This window comes from Musca vetustissima, unplaced genomic scaffold, assembly GCF_032173495.1.
Source record: "Musca vetustissima isolate MV318-11 ecotype Yass unplaced genomic scaffold, APGP_CSIRO_Mvet_v1 utg900, whole genome shotgun sequence".
NCBI classification, from domain to species: Eukaryota; Metazoa; Arthropoda; class Insecta; order Diptera; family Muscidae; genus Musca; species Musca vetustissima.
This window is the reverse complement of record NW_026885828.1, coordinates 1-21,482: the sequence shown is the minus strand read 5'-3', so window position 1 is coordinate 21,482 and position 21,482 is coordinate 1. Positions and strand designations below refer to the sequence as shown.

The 21,482-nt window shown below is 32.7% G+C and overlaps 2 protein-coding genes across 2 annotated transcripts; both read left to right on the top strand.

Moving 5' to 3' along the window:
* Positions 1-5,715: 5,715 nt before the first annotated feature.
* Positions 5,716-7,492, top strand: LOC133333060 (tubulointerstitial nephritis antigen-like). Its single transcript, XM_061541392.1, has 5 exons — positions 5,716-5,899; positions 5,973-6,428; positions 6,493-6,676; positions 6,749-7,088; positions 7,153-7,492. Exons 1-5 carry the CDS (start codon positions 5,716-5,718, stop codon positions 7,294-7,296), a joined length of 1,308 nt encoding a protein of 435 aa, XP_061397376.1. The 3' UTR covers positions 7,297-7,492.
* Positions 7,493-11,759: 4,267 nt separating this feature from the next.
* LOC133333117 (uncharacterized) lies at positions 11,760-18,767 on the top strand. Its single transcript, XM_061541459.1, has 3 exons — positions 11,760-11,897; positions 16,656-16,856; positions 18,385-18,767. Exons 1-3 carry the CDS (start codon positions 11,849-11,851, stop codon positions 18,765-18,767), a joined length of 633 nt encoding a protein of 210 aa, XP_061397443.1. The 5' UTR covers positions 11,760-11,848.
* Positions 18,768-21,482: the final 2,715 nt, after the last annotated feature.

The following is a 21,482-nucleotide window of genomic DNA, read 5'->3' as shown; positions in this document are numbered from 1 at the left end:
GAGCATCGTTTGTGGGTTTGTTAACTGTTTCAATGGATAGCCATGTTGTTGGTGTTTGGTGTGAGCGAGTGAGTGTGTTGCTGTTGCTTGTTGGCGGTTCGGTTTCATAGAAGAAGCAAAATAGCAGCAAGTTTTGTTGTGGTGCGAATTTATCTGAACATTCAGTTGACATCGAGTCGCGATCGCGAAATATCATTCTTTCTGAAGCGTTTCGCTAACGCAAAACAAAGTGATTGTGTATTGGAAAAAGGACGATAGAAAAAAGGAAAAGAATAAAAAGAAAAAAAATTGAAAGTGAAATATTCTAATAAAGAATAGAATAGTTGGAAAAAAGTAATAAAGTAATATAATTTTTTAATTTCAATTAATATATATAAACAATTTTAAAATTTCCCGCCTTTTCAGTGGAAAAAATTGAAACAAATAAAAAGTGTCATAAAAGGACCAAAGGATCTTTTTTTAAATATTTAAATAACTAGAATGTAAATTGTTTCAAGTATAATAACGTTTGTGAAAAAGAAAGAATATTTGTGAAGAATTGAAAAAAATATTATGCTATGCTAGGACATTTTCAGACGATTTATTTTTTTGAAACAAATTATTTATAAATTTCTTTTCAACATTTAGGGTTTGTCCAGCTTATCGATCGCACCAAATCTTGTCTACCTTTTCAAATCAATTACGTTTTCTTGTTGTCAATAGTCAAAAAAAAAAAAAAAGAAAGAAACAAATATATGATAACTCATACTATTTTGTTTCCGATATCTGATCGGGTATCAACAGATAGACTGCTGGCGATAACACTTGTAATTACAATTTGGGTGTACCGTTACGTTCCTTGAACTTGTTGGCTACAGCGGATGAACTCCAATTACCTTATGATTTATTGCGAAACCGAGGCTAAAAGCGATTACCGCCAATAAATTAATTTGTTGAACGTCATCAGAAAGGCAGGCAAAAGAAAACCAAAATCAACCAACTATTCTAGGAGAACATTGGATCCTCTTGTTGTTGTCGTGGGGTTTTTTTTACATGTACTTTGGATTGGAGACGATTGACTGGGTGTCATAAATTTCTTGTGTGTAAGCAATTTTAGTTTGCGTTTTCTCTTTACATATTTTGAATAGTGTTTAGTTGGTACGGAAAGGTGTTAGCGCTGACTGCCAAAATGAAATTAAAAACCCGAGTAATAATCATAAAAAACATGAAACTCGAGTGGGCGCTTTCGGTATCACTACCACCTCCTCAGCTCATTTAAAATTCGCGATTCCCGCTCAAAATTCAACCATAAAACGTCTGTGGTTGCAATAAATCTACCACAATATTAAACTACGCCAGACAAACTAATTTCCTGCAAACTTATTACCGCAAAATCTGTGTACTGTGTATTGTCTCGTGGCTTTATCTTGCCATTATGATGCAAATATTGGTTAAAACTGCAAAAATTATTAACAACCAATTGTCTGGTGGTCATATGGTAGTGTGTCGTCTCTACAAAAAATATACCGACGTCACAAGAGCAAAGTGCTCTTCTTCACATTCATGTAGCCCAGTGATCTGCAGGTCGTCATAAAAACATAAACAACGAAAATAAACAGTTAGCAGATAACTTGTGAATTGTGGTTAACCTACTGTCTTTTGTCTGTCTTATCTAAATCTAAGTAACGGTTGGAATTGTTGTAAACAAAAACAGCTTTTGTTTATGATCAGATTAATCCTACCCACCCGGAAAGCTACTTTGCATAACATCACATCAACTGGAAGCTATTAGCCACAGTTTGTGGTCCTTCGAGCATTCCTTTTGGTCATAATTATCATATTTTTAATTTTTACTGTTAATGAAACGAATACGAAGATGTTGTATATATTTTGGTGTTGGCAAAGAAAAATACATTCGGAAAAAACTTCGATTCGTAAGAAAATATATTTCTGATGTAATTCATAAATTATGACAATCCACAATTCAATACGCATTAAACTAAGTGTGGTCTGAGACTTGAGCAGGTTCCATATATGCTCAATTTTGTTTAGATACGTTTGTAAGCGTTCTTATTAATTGTTATATCCTCATTTTGGTCTCCGAGAAGGTTTTGGGGTCATCGAAATGAGCATGTATGTAAGGAAATGGAATAATACCACTTCTATAAAATATTTTCTTCGGTGTTATCTTTACAAATGAGAGACCCATCAACTCCATCAAGGCATCAACGTTTTTCTCAAGGCAGTCAAATTCCTTATAAACATCAGCTGTATGCTCCCATTGAACAAAAACTCATATTTACAATATGGATAAATGTGTATTGGCCTATGTAAAATAAAATTATTACATGGTAGTATAAAAACCGGTTCAGTTAGTTATTTGGAAATTTCCAAAAATATATAAAATATTAATTTTGGTTTCGCATTGTTCTCATATATTATTGGTGGTAATCATGACCAGACTTCTTCCTGGAGTTGGTCACGAGACAATGCCACAATCAGACAACATGTACGAATTGTAACGGCAAATTTTGCTTGAAATTCCAAAACCAGCATGATATCACCAGGTTTGCGACCGTAAATGTGTAATTCATACGCACTTTAGATTGCGCGTAAATTATAAAAATGAACCAATTACAATTTCATAGTTCAAGAACTCGTTTCGTAACAGCGTGTAATGAATTATTTTTGATGAAGAGAAAACAATGAGTAATGTGCTCCATTGGGATCGATTTGCTTTATAAAAAATGAATTAACATATATGTTGTTGGTTTCAATTACATTCTGATTAGAAATTAAGTATCGAACATTAGTTTACGCAATAATTATAAATATTTAACGATTCTGATTTCTAACATCAATTTAAGCGTTTGTAATTAATATGGTACATATATAATTAATTAAGGCGAGCAGATTTTGAAAATTTTGAAAATGAACATAGATGACAAAAAGAAAGAAATATATTTTTAATATAAATAATAGTATGCGTATAAAGCATACATTCAGATTTACTTATGAATAGTAAAATGAGGTAAAAAGTTGTTAAATAAGACCGGGCCAAATTTTTGGTTCAAACCGAATAATAGTAAGTTACTGCCAAAAAAGAAAGTGGGTTTCTTTATATTGGGGACACCTAGAAACCCAGAAAACAAAATATGTATGAAATTACAGCCAATTCAGTTGAAAAACTTGTCCAGAAACCCTGAAATTTGGACACCTTTTCTATTTCACTGAAATTTCATAAAATTTATTTATTAATTTCAATTAATTTACGAAAATAAAATTTGATCATTGTTTTAAAAATAAAGATGACAACGATAGAAATAGATGCCAGATAGACTACGTAAATTTTATAGATGGCAGCCTGTTAAAAAATATGATTTGCCTCTAAAAAAGAGGACTTATTAATATGTTACATATGTAATTAATATGGTACATATTGTTTCAGATATAATTAGCCCCAGAAAATAGTTTGATTTACAAAGGGTTAATATAGAATAGCTTGACGGTTCTAAAGAAAATATGGACCTTATTTATGCGTAAAGGTAAACTCAAACCATACATTTATTTTAAATATTTATTTATGTTAAAATATTTTTAAATTGATCCCAAACAATTAAAAAAAAATCCAGTGAAATGCGGAAGCTATTTTAAATCGATGTGTCGTCATACTCCCTCAATTCAAAACAAAATAACCGGTACGCATTTCATAGGTCATCAAAGAAAAACAATGAATATATTCTGGAAACACCCCTTAATAAGCATAAATGCTAATTTAAACAAATCTCAATATTATTGAGCTGTATTTCGTTAATTCCCAAATAGACCAAAATTATAAATTCCAAAACTATTATCTAATTAAAATCCATAATTATTGTATTAAGCACAAAACCTTTTTTTAGATCTGACGTCATTTTACCCCACAACAGACCAACAGAAAAGAACGTTATAATGAATTGTTTACAATAATTTCGTACGTAATTTGCATTGATTTGGAAAAGCAGTAAATCTCTTTCGCTTAATCTTCTTGAAATCGTTAAAGTTCACCATTCAGGTTTGGCAGTTGAAATGCTTATTTATGCGATTAAAATTCGATCATTTATATGAACATTAGCAGTGAACTGAATATTGAATAGATGACAGACAGACGGACGGACGTACGGACGGACAGGCAGCCGGTACATTTATATGTATGGAGGGGGCCAAGCATAAAACAAGCATATACATAAAGACCTCATTCAGCACCAAAAAAGAAAGGCAACAAATAAAAAAAAAACATTCTCAACAACAATGTTATTTGTTATAAAAAAACAACAATAGAGCAACGGCGAGCAGAAGAAAACTATAGAATTACCTTAAAAACAATAACAATATTCTAAAACAAAAACGAAAAATAAAAACAAATTAATATTTATTCAATTTAGTCCATTTGTTTATCTAGAAACAACCAAATGTCTGAATAATACAAACAACAACAGTGGAGTTGTTGTTGTTGTTGTCGTCGTCGTTCTCCCTAGTTAATGCCATTATAAAGATATACATATTTGTGATTCAAACAACCTGGCTAAAATGATGATGAGCATTACCAAAATCAATGTTTGTGCCGATGAATGTGTGCGGCAGGTCTATTGACGACAACGCAATTCTGCCATTTCACTTTATTTGCAAATTTGTTATTAATTGTTCATAAATCGTGGTGTTGTGGTTTTGTTATTGTTGTTGTTGTAATTATTATTGTGTTGTTTTTGTTGTCCACAAGTTCTGATTTTTATTACCAGTTTCGCCACAATTATGATCTGCTTATGTGGTTTGATACGATTTTGTCGAACCGATTACACTGAACTACAATGACTGTGAAGTGTGTGGATGTTAGACTCGTATCGAGATCGGAAAAACGCACACCATTTCGCATTGTTCAACTCAATTTTTAAAGATGCATAGTAAACATTAATATTAATGGTAAAATGTCGAGTAGAAATGTCTTTTCTTTGTTTTTCAACAAAAATAAAAAAAATCCAAAATGTACGTTTGATCAAATAAACTGTGACTTTGACTTTTATATCTGTATTGAAAGTAAAGGGTACACTTTAAAGCAAAAATAATCAATTGTCGAAGTTTTTGGGCCATTCACGCAAAAAATAAAAAAGAACAACACAACAAATAACGAGAGCAGCAGCAGCAACAAGAATAAGAAGTAAACAAACAGTGATGTGACAGATAGTCTTGGTATCTTATCGAGATGCTGAAGTACGAAAAATGGGACCAACTTCTACTTATCAGTGGTTTAGATTTCGCAATTTCTACAATGCTCTTTGATAATTGTTTGCTTTGAAACAAATATGACTGTACCATTTATTTGAATGTGTATTAAGGTGGAGGTGTACAATAATGCCAATAAAATATTTAATATGTGTTTTGATATACTATCCAGTACATAAATATTTTCAAGTCCAGAAATTTAGTTTGTTTTTTATAGTAAGTCCTAATGTTGACTTCAAAACATATTCGTAAACCAACCACCCGAATGTTATTCTATTAGCTTCGAATATTGCACAAATTTCCACAATCACTTAATGGTTTTTACATGTTTTCACTTTTTTCCACTACCAATAAATAAATAACGATCGACAATAAGAAGAGAACTAAATATTTTATTTTCCATTCTTATCATTTGACAGATATTTTGGTTAGACAACCCATTATCGAGAAGGACAGTTGTTGCGTTGTGTGAAGAATATGGCCAATAGTAATATGCTTGGCTTCAGGCAGCTGGCAGTGTGGACAACATGCTTGCTAGCTCTAGTTTCAGTTTCACAGGGTTTCGACGAAACCCTTCGCAGAGATTTCCCCGGACCCTATTGCCAGAAAATCAACAGATGTTGTGATGACAGACAGGACAGTTGTGCAGTACCAATTGCAGGTAAGCTCGAGTGTGGACTTGCAATCAAGAAATGGATGTATGTAACTTACCTTTTGAAAATTTTCGCTTTCAGACACTTTGTGCTACTGTGATGCTTTCTGCGATCGTGATCGTTCCGGCGATTGCTGTCCTGACTATCTCTCCTTCTGTCACAATAAACCTGATCCAATTATTACTTGCCTGCACAATGGCGTCCATTTCTCCAAATACAATACGACACGTGACAACTGCAACGAGTGCCGTTGCTTGGAAGGTGGTGTTGTGGAATGCGACACAGATTTGTGTTTGACCGACGATGATTTGATTCGCAACATCAATTCCATCAACATGTTGGGCTGGTCGGCACGCAAATACAGCGAATGGTGGGGCCACAAATACTCCGAGGGTTTGACCAAACGTTTGGGAACCAAGGAACCCACCGTCCGTGTCAAGAGCATGGTTGGTTTGCACAGCAAAGCCGAACGATTGCCCAAAAATTTCAATGCCATCGACAAATGGTCGGGATATATATCTGATGTGCCTGATCAAGGTAATTCCCTCTGCCCATTTGCATATTTTTTGCATTGGTAAAACTTTTTTGATTTGCTTTAAAGGTTGGTGTGGTTCATCTTGGGTTCTTTCAACAACTTCTGTGGCCTCTGATCGTTTTGCCATCATTAGTCGTGGCAAGGAAGTGATCCAACTTTCACCACAAAATATTCTGTCCTGCACACGTAAACAACAAGGTTGCAACGGTGGTCATTTGGATGCTGCATGGCGTTATTTGCATAAACCAGGGTAAGATGAGGATATTTATAGTGTAGAGAAGAACAGGGGCGCTAACCATTTGTGTTTGCTGTATTTCTTTAGTGTTCTTGATGAGAATTGCTATCCCTATGTTGGACGACGTGAAGCCTGCAGGGTTCATCACCATTCCCTTTCTGCTAATGGCTGCAAACCAGCTGCTGGTGTTGATCGCGATGGCTTATACAAGGTCGGCCCCGCTTACTCCATTCGTAATGAAACTGACATAATGGCCGAGATCTTCCACTCTGGCCCTGTTCAGGCCACCATGCGCGTGTACAGAGATTTCTTCTCATACTCTGGTGGTGTGTACCGCCACACTGCCGCTAGCCGCAATGCCCCCGTTGGATTCCATTCAGTGAAACTGGTCGGCTGGGGCGAGGAACATGACGGTGTCAAATATTGGGTAAGTTCGAAAATGCATAGATTGGACGATCACTGGATTCTTATTGTCTCTTCTCACTTTTCAGATTGCTGCCAATTCATGGGGTCCATGGTGGGGTGAACATGGCTACTTCCGCATTTTACGTGGCTCCAACGAGTGCGACATTGAGGATTACGTCCTGGCTGCTTGGCCCGATGTATACAACTACTTCAAAACCAACCCTTACTAAGTTAAACATTTAATCAGTACTACTACCAACGACAAAGAGACCTCAGCCAAATTAAGCAACGCTAATTAAATCTCGTTACTTTTCCATAATTTAAGTGCCGTTCTCTTTTGAAAGCAAACGAATCTTTAAAATATTTTTAATTTTTAAGTTTAGTTGTTAGTCGTCGTTAAGTGATGCATACGCTGTAGGGCGGCAGTTAGATGAGAGCCAATACGAAATTTGGCCATTTCCATGTAGATGTTATGTCGCCGACTAAAACAATGTAGACAGAATGCAAGAATAACAAATCAGTGAAGTATTTATAGCTTTGTTCGTTTCTCTAACTCGTAAGTTTCTTTTTTTTACTTTGTATTATTTGCATAGGATTATTATTTTTTACGACTATTATTTGTAACAAATTATGTTTGTTTGTTTTTTTTTTTATTTCAAAGTATATATGTTTTTGAATTGTACAGTCCGTTGAACAAACAAAACTGCCCACCAAAAGAAAAGAACCAAATAGAAAAGTCTTCATCTAATATAATCTGCCGAATGTGATCTGTTCATAGTTTTCCCCACTTAATCTTGTAGGAAAATATTTAACATGAGCACACAATTTTATTCTGAAACTATTTATTTAACTGCCACAAGTTTCCCAACTCTCCAATATATTATTTATTCCTTAGCCATTTGTAATAATATTAATAATAATTATTTGCAATTTAGCCAGTATGTAATAAATTGTAACAAATTGTAGAAATTATTGTAACCATTTGATAACATTTACACCATTGCATATACAAATAATTATGTACAAAATAAAAATTTAAACACAAAAAAAAAACAGTTCAGTTTTATTTAGCTACAGAAGTAAACAAAAAAAACCTTCGGAAATTCAAAAATTTGGAAATTAATGAAGCTGGAATGGACCGATAGTCGCTGGAACGACATTAATATACATTCGACTTTATTATAATTAATAACATTCACAAAATATAAGAACTAAATATTTGAACTCACCTTCTTCATATATACCCTTTAGGTTTGGGCGAAATTGGTTTCAGGGTACTTATGGCAATTCAAACTATGTCGATCTTCCTCTCGTTATAAAACCACAAATTCATGGAATAAAAATTGTTAAATATAAAGAGATACAAGGACAACTTTCGAACTTAATCTCAAATAAAACTTGGGAAATACTTTAGTACATTTTGACAGACTGCAATATAATTTTCCTTGTTTCTAAAAATGTAGAATTTCTCATGGCTCATAAATTAATTTTTAATTTTTGTGTAATTATATTAAATATGAAAAATATGACAATAAAATAATGCAGTTTTTAGATTTTTAAAAATATTGGTTTGCTAATATTTTACAATTTTCCGCCACAACCGCGAAAGTTTTCACTCACGAATATATTTTTATTACAACTGTATTTGAGAATATTTTCCAAATGTTCTATATGCTTTAATACAATAAATATTCAGTTATTGTTTTGACAAAAAAGGTCACCAAACGAGAAAAAATCTAATTGAATTGTAGTTTTAAACTACCTCCTTTTGTTTATCATGGTTCTTAGCATTACTTAATTAAAATTTATTTATTTGTTTTGATCACCCTGTGTCGATTCATATCCCTAATAAATACAAAATATATATTTATGATATTACAAACATGTTTACTACTGTAGCATACTTTTAGGATTGGGGTAAATTCGAAAAGCGTATTTCACTTTCAAAGAATTGTCAATTGCCAATAAATTCGTATTCGTTTGTTTACTACCTACTTTACACATCTACAGCATATATACATATATAAAACTTGTCTGTAGTTTCCCTGTTCATTTACGTCCGTTTCGAAAAAGCTTTGTCTTGAAAAACCACATTTTGTGTTTAACAAGTCTTTGTTTTTTTTGCTTGGGATTTAAATTTTTCAATCGGTGAATCATTTCATCAATTTTTGTAAACCGTTATTCCGTTTTGGTTTAATTTTTATGACTCAGTTTTATGATTGCTGTGGATGAAAGAGAAATGTTACCATGACTTTCTTATGGTGTCTACAATGAAAGCCAAAAATACGATTTATTAAAAAAAGACGCATAGTTAAAGACATGGACTGCAGTGCCTGTCATGTTGATTATTGGAAATCTTTGAATCTTTGAAAATGCCGACATATTTTTTCTTAGATTTTTTTTTTTTTTTGACGTATTTGACATAACTATATATGATTTTCGAAAATAATAAGGTACACATACTGAGAAATTGAGAATAGACAATTAAACGTTAAAATGTCGATGTCTCGTCTTTGAGGACCCCTGCTAAAATCTCCTAACATGTTTATAGAGTATTGCATCTTGTGATAATTGGAATCCGATTCAACTTTTTTTCCAAAGTGTAATATCACGATTAAAACATCGACTTATGGAGACATCGACATATGAAAGTTAGACTGTAGGTGGTGTTTCCTACCATCTTCTTTTCATCAGGAGTGTAGATAAATACTTGGACCGTAAGTTACTACAGTCAACGCTCGTTATAACGAGTGTTTTTCTAGTTTTTTTCTAACCGGGCATGAGGAATGGCGCAAAAATAATGGGTTTATCATATAAAACATGTTATTATTATTATTGTAATTATGTTAATTATTATGTTTTTTTTTTAGTAGAAAGGCATTGAAATGTGAATTCTGTTTTTTTAATGAATTCGCAATTACGTTATAACGAATGGGCCTGACAATATATCATTCGATATACCGGATGTTGACTGTATATGTTATAGGGTATAATATTGTGGTCTTTGTCAGTCATCATTATTGTACCCCTCATCAAAATCTATTTTTGCAACTATATTAAAATTTTTATAATGACATTGTAAATATGCGATTCTAATTGAATTTATTAATTGCACATTTAAAGCACACGTAGATATACTATTTTTGAATTGCTTTCCATATATTTACCAAACATACCTATAAAGTAGATTGAGAACGCAATTAATTGACTGGTAAATGACCCAATTTAAGTGAATGCTCGTTGCAAGCAAGCACTGTCACATTTCTCGAGTGGTACATAGAACGAACATCGAACCCTTTTACCCACATTTGCCCGTGTCGAAGTTTATTGCCAGTAACTGTCAATAAAAGCAAATGATTTTTTTTCGTTTTACGGCAAATGGGCATGCCCGTTGTTGTTGTTAGTGTCAATTAACCGAGTAAATATTTAAATGTAACGATAAGAATATTTAGAGACTTGTTTATGGCAGTGGCAATGACAGTGACAGGAGTATTCCAGTTATTCAGATTGCCCTCATTAATATTGGCACATGATCATGCATCCAACAACCATCCATTATCATCTGGTCACTCTAAGAACTTTTGATCATCACCTTGTTGGCTTGTTTGTTATTGTTGCTGTTGTTGTTGTTAATCTTTGCTAAATACGCTGAAATACATCATGACGCCGACTACGTGCTAAACCTCTCTTAGATGGGAACAACAACAGAATAAAAGCATCAAATGTTTTTTTTTTCAATGCAAATTTGCGAAATTAAATGTGCTGTTGTTGTTATTGTTGCTGTTATTGTTAAGTTATCGTTTTGTCGTGGTTGTTATTGTTGTTGTTGCTGCTGCTGCTGGAGTTTTGTTTGTTGTTATCTCTTTGTGCCATGACAACGAAAGTGAGTAAGCGATACGGCTAACAACAACAGCCAGTTCCGAATGAAAAGTAAACAAACCAAACCACTTTTGCTGCAATTGCTTCAGCCAGTATTTGTTAAATCGAAAGACAGAACAACAACAACAATAATAATGACAACAACATCAATACCAATTGAAAGTCTCTCCATATTGTCGGTATTATGAGTACCAACGAAACGGGTTGGCTTATTTGCTTGTTGTTTTTGTTGTTGCGTTCTACAGTGTTCTGATCAGTCAGTTTCAGCTGGTTGACGGTTGTTGGTCTACACGATCAGCGATCAGTAACGTAAACAATCTTGAACTTGACAGTTGACAGTCGAATGTGCTGGCGTGCGCACTTCTTGCATCTTTAAGCGTTATTACCAAACCCGAGCAAAAAATAAAGACGCGCACACCCTGCAACGCGCGACAGACGAATAGTCGAACGTATAAATAAATATCGTCGAGTGCATTGCAATTCTCTGTGGTTCTTGTAAAAATAGTTTTCATCTTTCGGTTACACTAACAACGAAAATATTTCCGTCTAAATATATTTATATGTAGTCTACGATACAACGTCAGAATTCTGCAGATATTAGTTTTCTTAGGAGAGCAATCGAAAATAAAAACACACAGACCGTCATCAGACAACGAAACATAGACACATTACCGGTTATTAACCAGCGGAGATCAAAGACAACTCACCAAAAGGGGGCGTAAAGTGTTTTTGGTAAAAAAAAGAAAAATAAATAATAAAAAATATAATTATTTACGATTGTTTGCCTTTGGAGTGTTTCTGTGTGTGTGTGTGTCTGTTCAAAAGTTGAAAAAACTCTACGGAAGTCGTCACCTAACCATTTGCCATTCATCATCAACGCTTTTGACAGTTACCGGCCGAACAATGACGTCGCCCATTAAACACCGTCCATACTGGCCATTCATAATTACAGGTAAGAACGCGGAACGTTAATCGATTAACTGTGACTTTGACTGAGTGTGTTTAAATTGGAAGTGGTTTTTGTTTGATTTTTTTTAAAATGTAAGATTTCCTAGAGTGTAGACTTTCGAAAGTTTAATTTTCCGCAAGTTTGTTCAGCTGTTGGCCATGAACCGGGCCATAGCATTTATCATAACATTGTTAACAAATTAAAACAACAAATGAGACAATTTAATATTTGATCGCACACACACACCTTCATACAAGTTTGCATACCATTTCACAATGAAATATAATTTTGCATTGGAAAGACGTAGACCTTCCTGATTGCGATATAGTGTATGAAGTTGCTGTGATAATTTGTTATCAAAGTTGCCGATATACCTACTAAAATTCATATTCAATAGCAGCAACGAAAGTACTACGACATTTCTTTGATTCCCATGAAATGCATTTATGATGGACTCATTTATAAGACGCAGTTATGGTTGAAAATTGCATAGAAATGCTTTGTTTATCACATGTTTGGGTTAATCGAGCTGAATTTAAATTGAATTAAATCTATTGGTTATTACTAGATTAAATTACTTTGTTAAGTCAATTGATTAATAATGGGGTTAAAGGGAGCATGTATAGAAACAATGGATTTGATTGGATTAATCGTTTTCGGATTACCTGGCGCTTAGTCTGGGAGTGCTTTTTTGAAATCACCTTTTAAAATAAATCGGCTATACATTCATAATTTCTGTTCTCTTTAAAATGTTGTGCACCATGCTATATGCAAATGGTTTTCTATAATATGTTTCTATGTTCTACAAATCCATATATAATTATAGTACAATTTCATATGTAATAATTTTTAAAGGATTTACGTGCATTTTTGCTTCAATTACACTTAGGGAACTACAAACTTAACTGCAACATTTAAATTTAAGTCTATATCTTAGTGTCGCCCTTTCAGAAGAGCCTCACTATATATGTACATCGGTGCAATTTCATACAATATTGAGCCAATTTAATTTATAATCTTTTATTTAAATCATAATTTAAATCAAAATTGGGAGGAATTATTGTATTTAGATTTGTAAGTTTTGCATACCTAAATTGGTTGTTTGTAGAACGTTAAAGGAATCGAACAAATTGACAATTATCTTTAAAATCCTTTTGAAAACCGATATAAGAAGTAGTTGAACTTCTTCAATGATAACTTTATTGCTTTCACGAAATAAACGGCTCATGAATAAAAAAATGAAATCCTATTAATTACTTATATACATATACGTAAATGTTTGTTGTTCAAATAAAAAAATCGACGATATATCATTAATAGCATTAACCGAAGTTAATGGCAAAATAAAACCAAAGACCGCGTTTCTTTTTTCCCCCAAAATTCACAAGGGGTTAAAGTACTTCTTAGAGACAATAAGCTATCATAAGAGCGACAAAACCAAAGCAATATTGCACATTCATTATATTTTAGCACGCCATAAAGGAGATTTTAAAAGTGTTATTAAATCATTAACATTTCCTAATGTTTGTGGCGATTGATTGATTGTTTATTTTGCGGCTACTACCGTATTATATTGTTTACAGGCGAAAAAAGCTTTAGCTTTTATTCAAACGCGATAACATGTTGGTGTAGGGGGTGGGGATAATACATAATAACAAATAAGTAATATTATTTTTTGTTGTTTCCAATGTTAAACAGCATTCTGAATGTTTTTCTCACATTAGCATAGGCTTTAAAAGTGTTTTCCCCCTTTTTTATTTGCTGTAACAGCGATTTTAAGCACCTGATTTTTTTGCAATCTATTTCGGGCGAGTCTCGACTACACAATCATCACGATATCGCAATCGATATGAATATGAAATGTTGATGTTTTAATTTAAATCAATTGTTCTCGAAAAACAAATCGCATCAAATGCTTCCCATGGTAGGAAACGTGAGTTCCATACTTTCTGCCCGCCAGTCGGACTGTTTGTCTGTCTGTGTCGATGTGCCATTGATCTTGAAAACTGTTGGGTGGCGAAATGTAAATGAGTTCAATTAGAAAAGATTGTTTTCGAATTAAATTAAGAAAATACGAGAACTCAACTGCGGTCACCACTTCAACTCGAAATCGGACAGTAGACATTTACTTTTGGTTTCCATGTACTCAATTCCGTTGCTGTACATTTGTTTATGTTTTTTTTTTTTTTTTTCATTTAAATAAAGTGATGCAATAAATGGCAATGTCACACCACTCTAACTAGCTGTTATAATAAATTTTGATTTTTTATGTCGATTTTTTTGCAAACGTTTTTAAAGAAGCCATGAATGTGTGGCAAATGTTCGAAAAAGATTTTTGGAAATTTCCATTAACTGGGGATATTCCATAGGAATATTAGTAAAAGAAATAATTGATTATTGTTTTGAAAGTTGTATGGAGTGGGCCCGACATCATTATAATAATTGGTCTGTTCCCGTACTGCGAGAATTTACTAGATTTTTACTATTTTCTTTGATATTATAAAGGAAAATTCATCATCGTAGTAAAAAGTAGTAAATTCTTGTAGTACAGGCACAGACTAAATGTATATAGTATATTTGACACTGATATGGATACGGTGATTTGGAGGAGTATAATGGTACATATTTACTAAAATTTGACTACATCAGATGTAGTCGCAACGTCGGAAGTTGTTGAAGTTGTTTTTCCGAAATTCGTTATATAACTCTCTTCTATGCAGATACACATATCATAAAGACTTTTGTCCTTTGGTTCAAAATAGGCAAAACACGTTTATGCGTTCACTCCATAAATTTAGCATACCAATCCTTAACAGTTCATTGATGAAAAAAGTTTTTTCTTAAAGAAATGCAATTGGTTTACAATAAAATTGTCGATTCACTCAAATTGCTATAATTCATAAACTAAATTTATATCATTCCCAAAACTGGATAGAAACATGAATTCTACTACACGTTTTCAAAGTTCGGACGGTTACGATCCAAGTATGTGGTATCTTTAGTTCTCAAACCATGTTTTTCATGGTAATTTAATTTTTTGAAATTATATATTGGGAGAGAGCAAATTAATTTCAAAACAACTCTAGCTTGAATTATAAAAATCATTGATCTGCCTACTAATTTACACATCATCACACATCATATTAAAGAGGAAATGGTTGTTTTAAGAGATAAATACTTTAAAATATTGAATACGATAATAAATAAAATATTTTCAATTATAGAGATTAGCAATTTAATTGTTAAGCACTTCCGCACATGTAATTATTTTTCTCCAAATACTTCAAATCTCCACATATTTCACAAGAAATGAAGATATTGCGTCAAGTTCTGTCGTTGCCATGCACCCATTGTCGCTTCCGATTTTTTGTTTACCGTTAATTTAATAGTTACTAACGGTTCTTTATTGCTAATAAACACATGTCATCACGTCATCTGTTTTAATATGTTAATTTCTTTTTTTATTGACATTTTTCGATATTCTACTATTTTTAAAAAGTTAATAAGCGTTATGGACATTTTGTTAGAATTTCTGAATGAAATAAACGAGTTTGTGATTCATGTTTATTTCGTCAGAACAAATGACCAACAAGCGGTGTTTCCAATCGATGTTCAAGTGATGGTGAGACATTAGTTTGAAAAAAAAAAACAATAAAAATGTATTCGAATTATCGTCAATAAGAGGTAATTAATTTAGGATAGAACCAGCCGTGATAGGCTTTGCTATATGAAAATATCCACGTCGATTTGTATACAATTCATTAAGTTTATTATTATTATTATTATTATTAATGTTAGGAATTCTTTGTTTTATGGGAAAATATTTATAGTTTTTTTATCAATTGTGGCGCTATAATTTTTATTCATAACTACAAGTTTTTTATTTTGATGTGATATGCTAAAGAAACGCCACATTGTAGTTGGAATCAAATATAGGTAATTTCTCTATATTTCTTCTTCATATCACGATATTATTGTTAAGCATTCATACATAGTTACGGACTTCAATAATTTTGTTTCTAGGGGAATATTCTGGGCAATTTGTCTTTCTTTTTGCGTACTTGAATATTTAGTTGTTGTTGTTTACAAACAGTTGTCGTGTTTTCTTTTAAGTAACCATAATCCCCAAAATGTGAAGAGCTTTTTGAAATATAAGTCAAGGTGCCTCAGGTGATCGATGAATGGGAGACTAGCGATCATTTACACACATGTGTAGCTGTTATTTTAACAAGATGAAATTTTAAGATTATAGAACCTTTCAGGCAGGCTGGGTGTTTTTAAAAACAAACGTTTATTTTTATTCACGTTTTTAAATAGGCATTTATTATCAAAATGTTGGTAATAAATCAACACACCCTTTTAATCAAGCAATTCAATATTAGAGATCGACACAGAAACAAGGAAACTTGGAAATTTTTCACTCAGCTCTACCCGGACATATTGACACCCCAGCAGTACATACATAACTAAAACAAATGTACACAAATACATTTTCAGGCACCTACATTATAAAAGACCACCCGAACTTTGCAAAAAAATCAGAGTCTAGGTAAGCGATGTCAGACTGACATCAGAAAGATAAGATATCGATTTTTGCCAGGTATTTCATTCGCCCACCGTTGCTTTGTCATTCCAACCATTACCAACCAAACACCGTTCGGACCTTATCTACACTCTTTCTTCATATATATATTTTGTTGTTATTAATAATAATTTTGTTTTAACATTAATATTGCTCTTGCTCTTGTTTTCTATTTTCAGTTGTAAGCGTTTTGTTGCAAGGTACACTTGGCCAGTCCTACCATTTTATAATTGGCCATCATCAGCGTAATTTTGATCAGCTGTACCGGGACCCACCGCCAAACACTAGACAATACACAAGTGAAACAAATAATACAGACTCGAGCTCAGAATCGGATAGTGGCAGTAATAATAATTCCACAATAATTTTAGTGCAAAATAGTAAGTAGAAGTTGTCAAAATAAAATATTATTCGGATGCCAACATAGAAACAAAGTAGTGAGAAAATATTGAAAAAAAAACATCTATGATATTTAAAGGGTATTTCGAAAAAAATTTAATTTACCCCCATAAAAATATGTGCAGTTACGGACTTTTTCTCTGGTGAACGATATCACGCAATTTTTAATCAGATGTCAGTGACTCTTAATGTTCATGTTATGTCAAGATACTAAGCTCTTGTCTTTTGCAAATTATCTTTAAATGTGTAATATACGGTGGCTATATAATATTGAGGCAACTGAAATAAAATCCCCTCAAAAGATAATTTTATAGAACTGCTTTCGAAGAAATACAACAAAGTGATATGACACAGTTTTTTTATTTAAATAAAGATCGGGTGTGGTGCGCCTAGCTATATACCAACAGTTGTCGAAATAGAAAAGTGAAATATTTAAATTATATTGTATTGAAATAAAAAAACTCGGCTGGTAAAAGCAGTGCCATAGCGATTTGAGAAAAAATACCCAACTTAAAGGCAATGTACATGTACTTTCATAGAAAGTGTTAAAATATCATCATAACTAATTCTTAACCTAACAGTTTTGAGCAAACGAACGCGCGAAATATTCGCGTATAGTTATCAAACCTTTATTTGGGAGTAATGACAAAAGCTGCATTTATATTCGGGATGACCTTTTACCAAAATGAAATATTTCTGAGGAGGTCCTCCCATTGAACTCCATAACTGATAATTTGTAACATTAAAAAGCGATATTAATGTGGACCGATATATGTTGTGTTCCATGTGAGAATAGTAATGTATGTTCCAAATTTCCGATGTTTATCTAAAACACTGTGATTTGAACAAAGTTATTGGAAGAGTACTACGACAATATTTGCCTTATTTGTGAGAAAAAAGTATACAATTTGTAATTACTTAGTTTTACATATTCCTTATCATCCACAAATTCTCTGTAAAAAATAGTTAGCTTTTATTATTTTATTCCCTACTCCAATAAAATGTCTTCCGAGTATTTCACAATAACCAATTAATATCTATTGCTTCAGTTTTCTGCCAACTTTCGAGAAAATGCAGCTGCACACTTTCCACAAGTGGTGGCTATCATCACATCCCTCCCATAGGCCATATAAGTACCTACAAAAATAATTCATGCACTTGATGTGTAGCGCATTTCAAAAGAACACACACTCGCACACACTAGCTATCCGATCCTTATCACAGATGTTGACAGAAGAATAATAACAAAACATTCAAAACGGGGCAAATATAATAAAGTGCTTATTAAGCCATATTTACAAAAGTATTCAATTAAATATTTTCGTAATTTATTACGCCAATTGTGACGAACTCTCGAAAGTCTCTGGCAGGAAGACAATGTTGTGACGCCTCTGGGCTGTGCAAAATGGGGCGTGTTTGTGCAGATAATGTTTATGTCACTTGCGGTTATCTTAAATGATTTATTAATGACACTTCTCTTCTCTTTTTGTCGTTTGTTGTCTCTTGCAGCAGTGCACGAAGGTACCAACGAGTTATCACAAACAGCCATGGACATCATTACCATCGTTTGGTATGTGGCAACATTTTTGGCATTGGCCGCTTTCTTTCTGCTGATGGCTTGTTCTGATCGACGATGTGCCGACACTTCACGTAATCCGCCATTGAATGCGAACGAAACTCCCATCCCTCCGCCGACACCCTCACCGTCCTACAGTGAATTTGCTCCGCCTAGTTATGACAGTGTCATGAAGTTGCAGCATGCCAATAAGACCAGCATTTTTGTCATACCCTTTGCCATTGATCAGCCGCCGAAGGATAACACCAACCAGGCGCCGAGCACGCCCACCATAAACGTCTACACCATCAATGAGCTACAGAAATCGGACAGTTAGCTGGATATCACAAGCACGTGGCTGTAGTAGTAGTAGTAGTACTCGTATTGTTGTATATTTCTCATACAGAACTGTGATATTAGAGCATTTCCTCGATTCATGGAAAGAGGGTTGCCAACCTAATTAGATTATCGTTAAGTCGTATACGCATATGACACCTTCCGTGTAGATATGTTTGTTTGCCAGTATTTCAATGTCAAGTTAGAACCCCCCATAGTTTATTATGATAAGACTGATGTTTGTTTAGGGTAAATCGATCGCATTTACCAACACCCAAGGTGTCCATTTGGACGAGAGTGGCTATAATTTGATGTTTGGTGTTAAATAATAGCCAGCTCCACATAGTTCATATTTCTTCTATTATTTATTTGTTAAGTTATCTCGTGATTAAGTGTATGTATCTATCTATCTACGCATGTATGTATGTATTCTGTGTTAGCTTTAAGCAAATAAAGCAAAAGTCTACATAAAATACCATAATAAGAAGAATAAACATTGATGCAATGATTCTTTTTTTATTATTTAATTTGCATGTTTTCGTTGGTAAGAATATAACAACAAAATACACTATGCAACAGAATGGGGTTCTTGTTTTTGTTGATATTTTAAAGACGGACGGGAGACCAACGATATAGCTTGCTATAAAAATTCCCTTTGGAATTTGGTACATGCATGGATTTTTTAAGTGTTTAAGATGGAACCATGTCTGCTAGTTCCATCAGACTTTAGTGCTAAAATAGTACTTCAATACTGGCAGCGTACTGTCCTTGTCCAAACCTTTGGTACCAACAGTTTTTTACGATAATAATTAAATACGGTCAATCTTCGGTATAAAGAATACTCTGTTTACCGAATTTGGGAATGGATGTCTAAATTATGCGCATTTTTACACAAACTACAGCATATAAGAAACGTTTTCAAATTTGTATACTGGGTAAACATAATGATGGTAGAAATAATAGGTTTGCCTTATATGAATATGTAAATGTGTTATTATTATTGTTATTCCGTTGATTATTATTTTTAGATATGCTTTCTGAATTAGCTTTTTAGTTTTTAAATGAAATATCAACTTAGTCTATTTTATCTACAAAAAACGAATCACATTTTGCACTGATAAATATGTTATTTACAAATATATTTATGTATTAAATTTGTTATTAAGAAATGTTAAAGAAAATTATTTGTGATTTCTCAGAAAGATATAATTTTTGTCGTTATGACTAAAAATTTGCAATAATAACATTTTATTCAGTTGCTGATGACTGCTTAGAAAACAACGATAACGAATCAAAAATAAATAGCGATTGCCAAAAACAAAGTTTTGCTGGTGTTTGCGATAGGCCTGTGGAATCAATGCCTTTCATTGTTGTTTTAAGATTTTTTTTATAGTTTTTTTTCTCTATATTTTTTAAAAGTGTTTTTATTAATATGTTTAATTGTATAACTGCTAATTTTAAGTGTAAGTATAATAATTTTTTTACTATGTAAATTTTTAAAGAACTGAAGCAATTTTATTCTAAATAAATACGTTAAATTTGTATTACGGAAATAATGTGAATTCCTTTACAAATATTTAAGCATTAAGCATTTTCAAATAATAATTAAAAAATTGAAAACAATACTATACATTACATCGACGCTTTTCTCAATATTCTTCCTTTTATTGGGTTAATCGATGCGTGCATATTTAGACCACTGTGATTTGAATACCATTTTTGATATATTTGTATGAGCACTTGTATTTACACCCTGTTTTCAGTTTGACGCCTAGCCAAGACAACAGCTTTTATGATGCTGTTATAGTAACACTACTTGTCACTAGATGGCACTCTCCAAATGTTAATATTGACTTACACCAAACCTTTATTTATGTTTATCAATGTTTTCTGATTCAAAACAAAAATAAATGACATATTTTTCAAAACCAAGGAGTTTGGTCGTAAGTCACTCGAATTCGTTCGTTTGGAATTTTACAAAAACAGGCTGTAAATGTTATAATTTAAGCGTAAATGTATTCACAAATAATAAAAAAAATCTACTTTTTGTTTTGGTACGTTTATGTTGTTCACAAAAGGTCTGCTTGTTACAAAACGACGAATAGTGTAAAAGAGCGCTATGTAATTTGTTTCACGTTCGTTGGAGTTTGTGATGAATTTGGTTGTCGTTGAAATAAACACTTTATAACTCGGATGTGGAAGTAACTATTTACGGAGGTCTACTTATTCTGATATTGTTTCGTACATCTATTACCGCACCATACCAGGAAAATCACGCTCGGATCGTTTTTAAATTGCAGTTCTGGTTAGTTATTAGGCGTTTCATGCTTTAATTGATCGGTATTTGGGGTCATGTCAAAAATATGCAAAAAATATGCAAAAAATATGCAAAATATATGCAAAAAATATGCAAAATATATGCAAAAAATATGCAAAATATGCAAAAAATATGCAAAATATGCAAAAAATATGCAAAATATGCAAAAAATATGCAAAATATGCAAAAAATATGCAAAATATGCAAAAAATATGCAAAATATGCAAAAATATGCAAAATATGCAAAAAATATGCAAAATATGCTACGCAAACATATGCGTTAAATATATGCAAAAAATATACAAAATATGCATTGTCGATATGCAAAATATGCAAAAATATGCAAAATATGCAAAAATATGCAAAATATGCAAACATATGCAAAATATGCAAAAATAT

What these genes read in the sequence shown, in the direction of transcription:
- LOC133333117 (XM_061541459.1), top strand. Translation starts at nt 11,849, where the DNA reads ATGACGTCGCCCATTAAACACCGTCCATACTGGCCATTCATAATTACA. An exon ending in CTGGCCATTCATAATTACAG is followed by an intron (nt 11,898 to 16,655) that starts GTAAGAACGCGG and finishes TTCTATTTTCAG; the next exon opens with TTGTAAGCGTTTTGTTGCAA. An exon ending in AATAATTTTAGTGCAAAATA is followed by an intron (nt 16,857 to 18,384) that starts GTAAGTAGAAGT and finishes TGTCTCTTGCAG; the next exon opens with CAGTGCACGAAGGTACCAAC.
- LOC133333060 (XM_061541392.1), top strand. Translation starts at nt 5,716, where the DNA reads ATGGCCAATAGTAATATGCTTGGCTTCAGGCAGCTGGCAGTGTGGACA. An exon ending in ATCTGATGTGCCTGATCAAG is followed by an intron (nt 6,429 to 6,492) that starts GTAATTCCCTCT and finishes TTTGCTTTAAAG; the next exon opens with GTTGGTGTGGTTCATCTTGG. An exon ending in ATGACGGTGTCAAATATTGG is followed by an intron (nt 7,089 to 7,152) that starts GTAAGTTCGAAA and finishes CTCACTTTTCAG; the next exon opens with ATTGCTGCCAATTCATGGGG.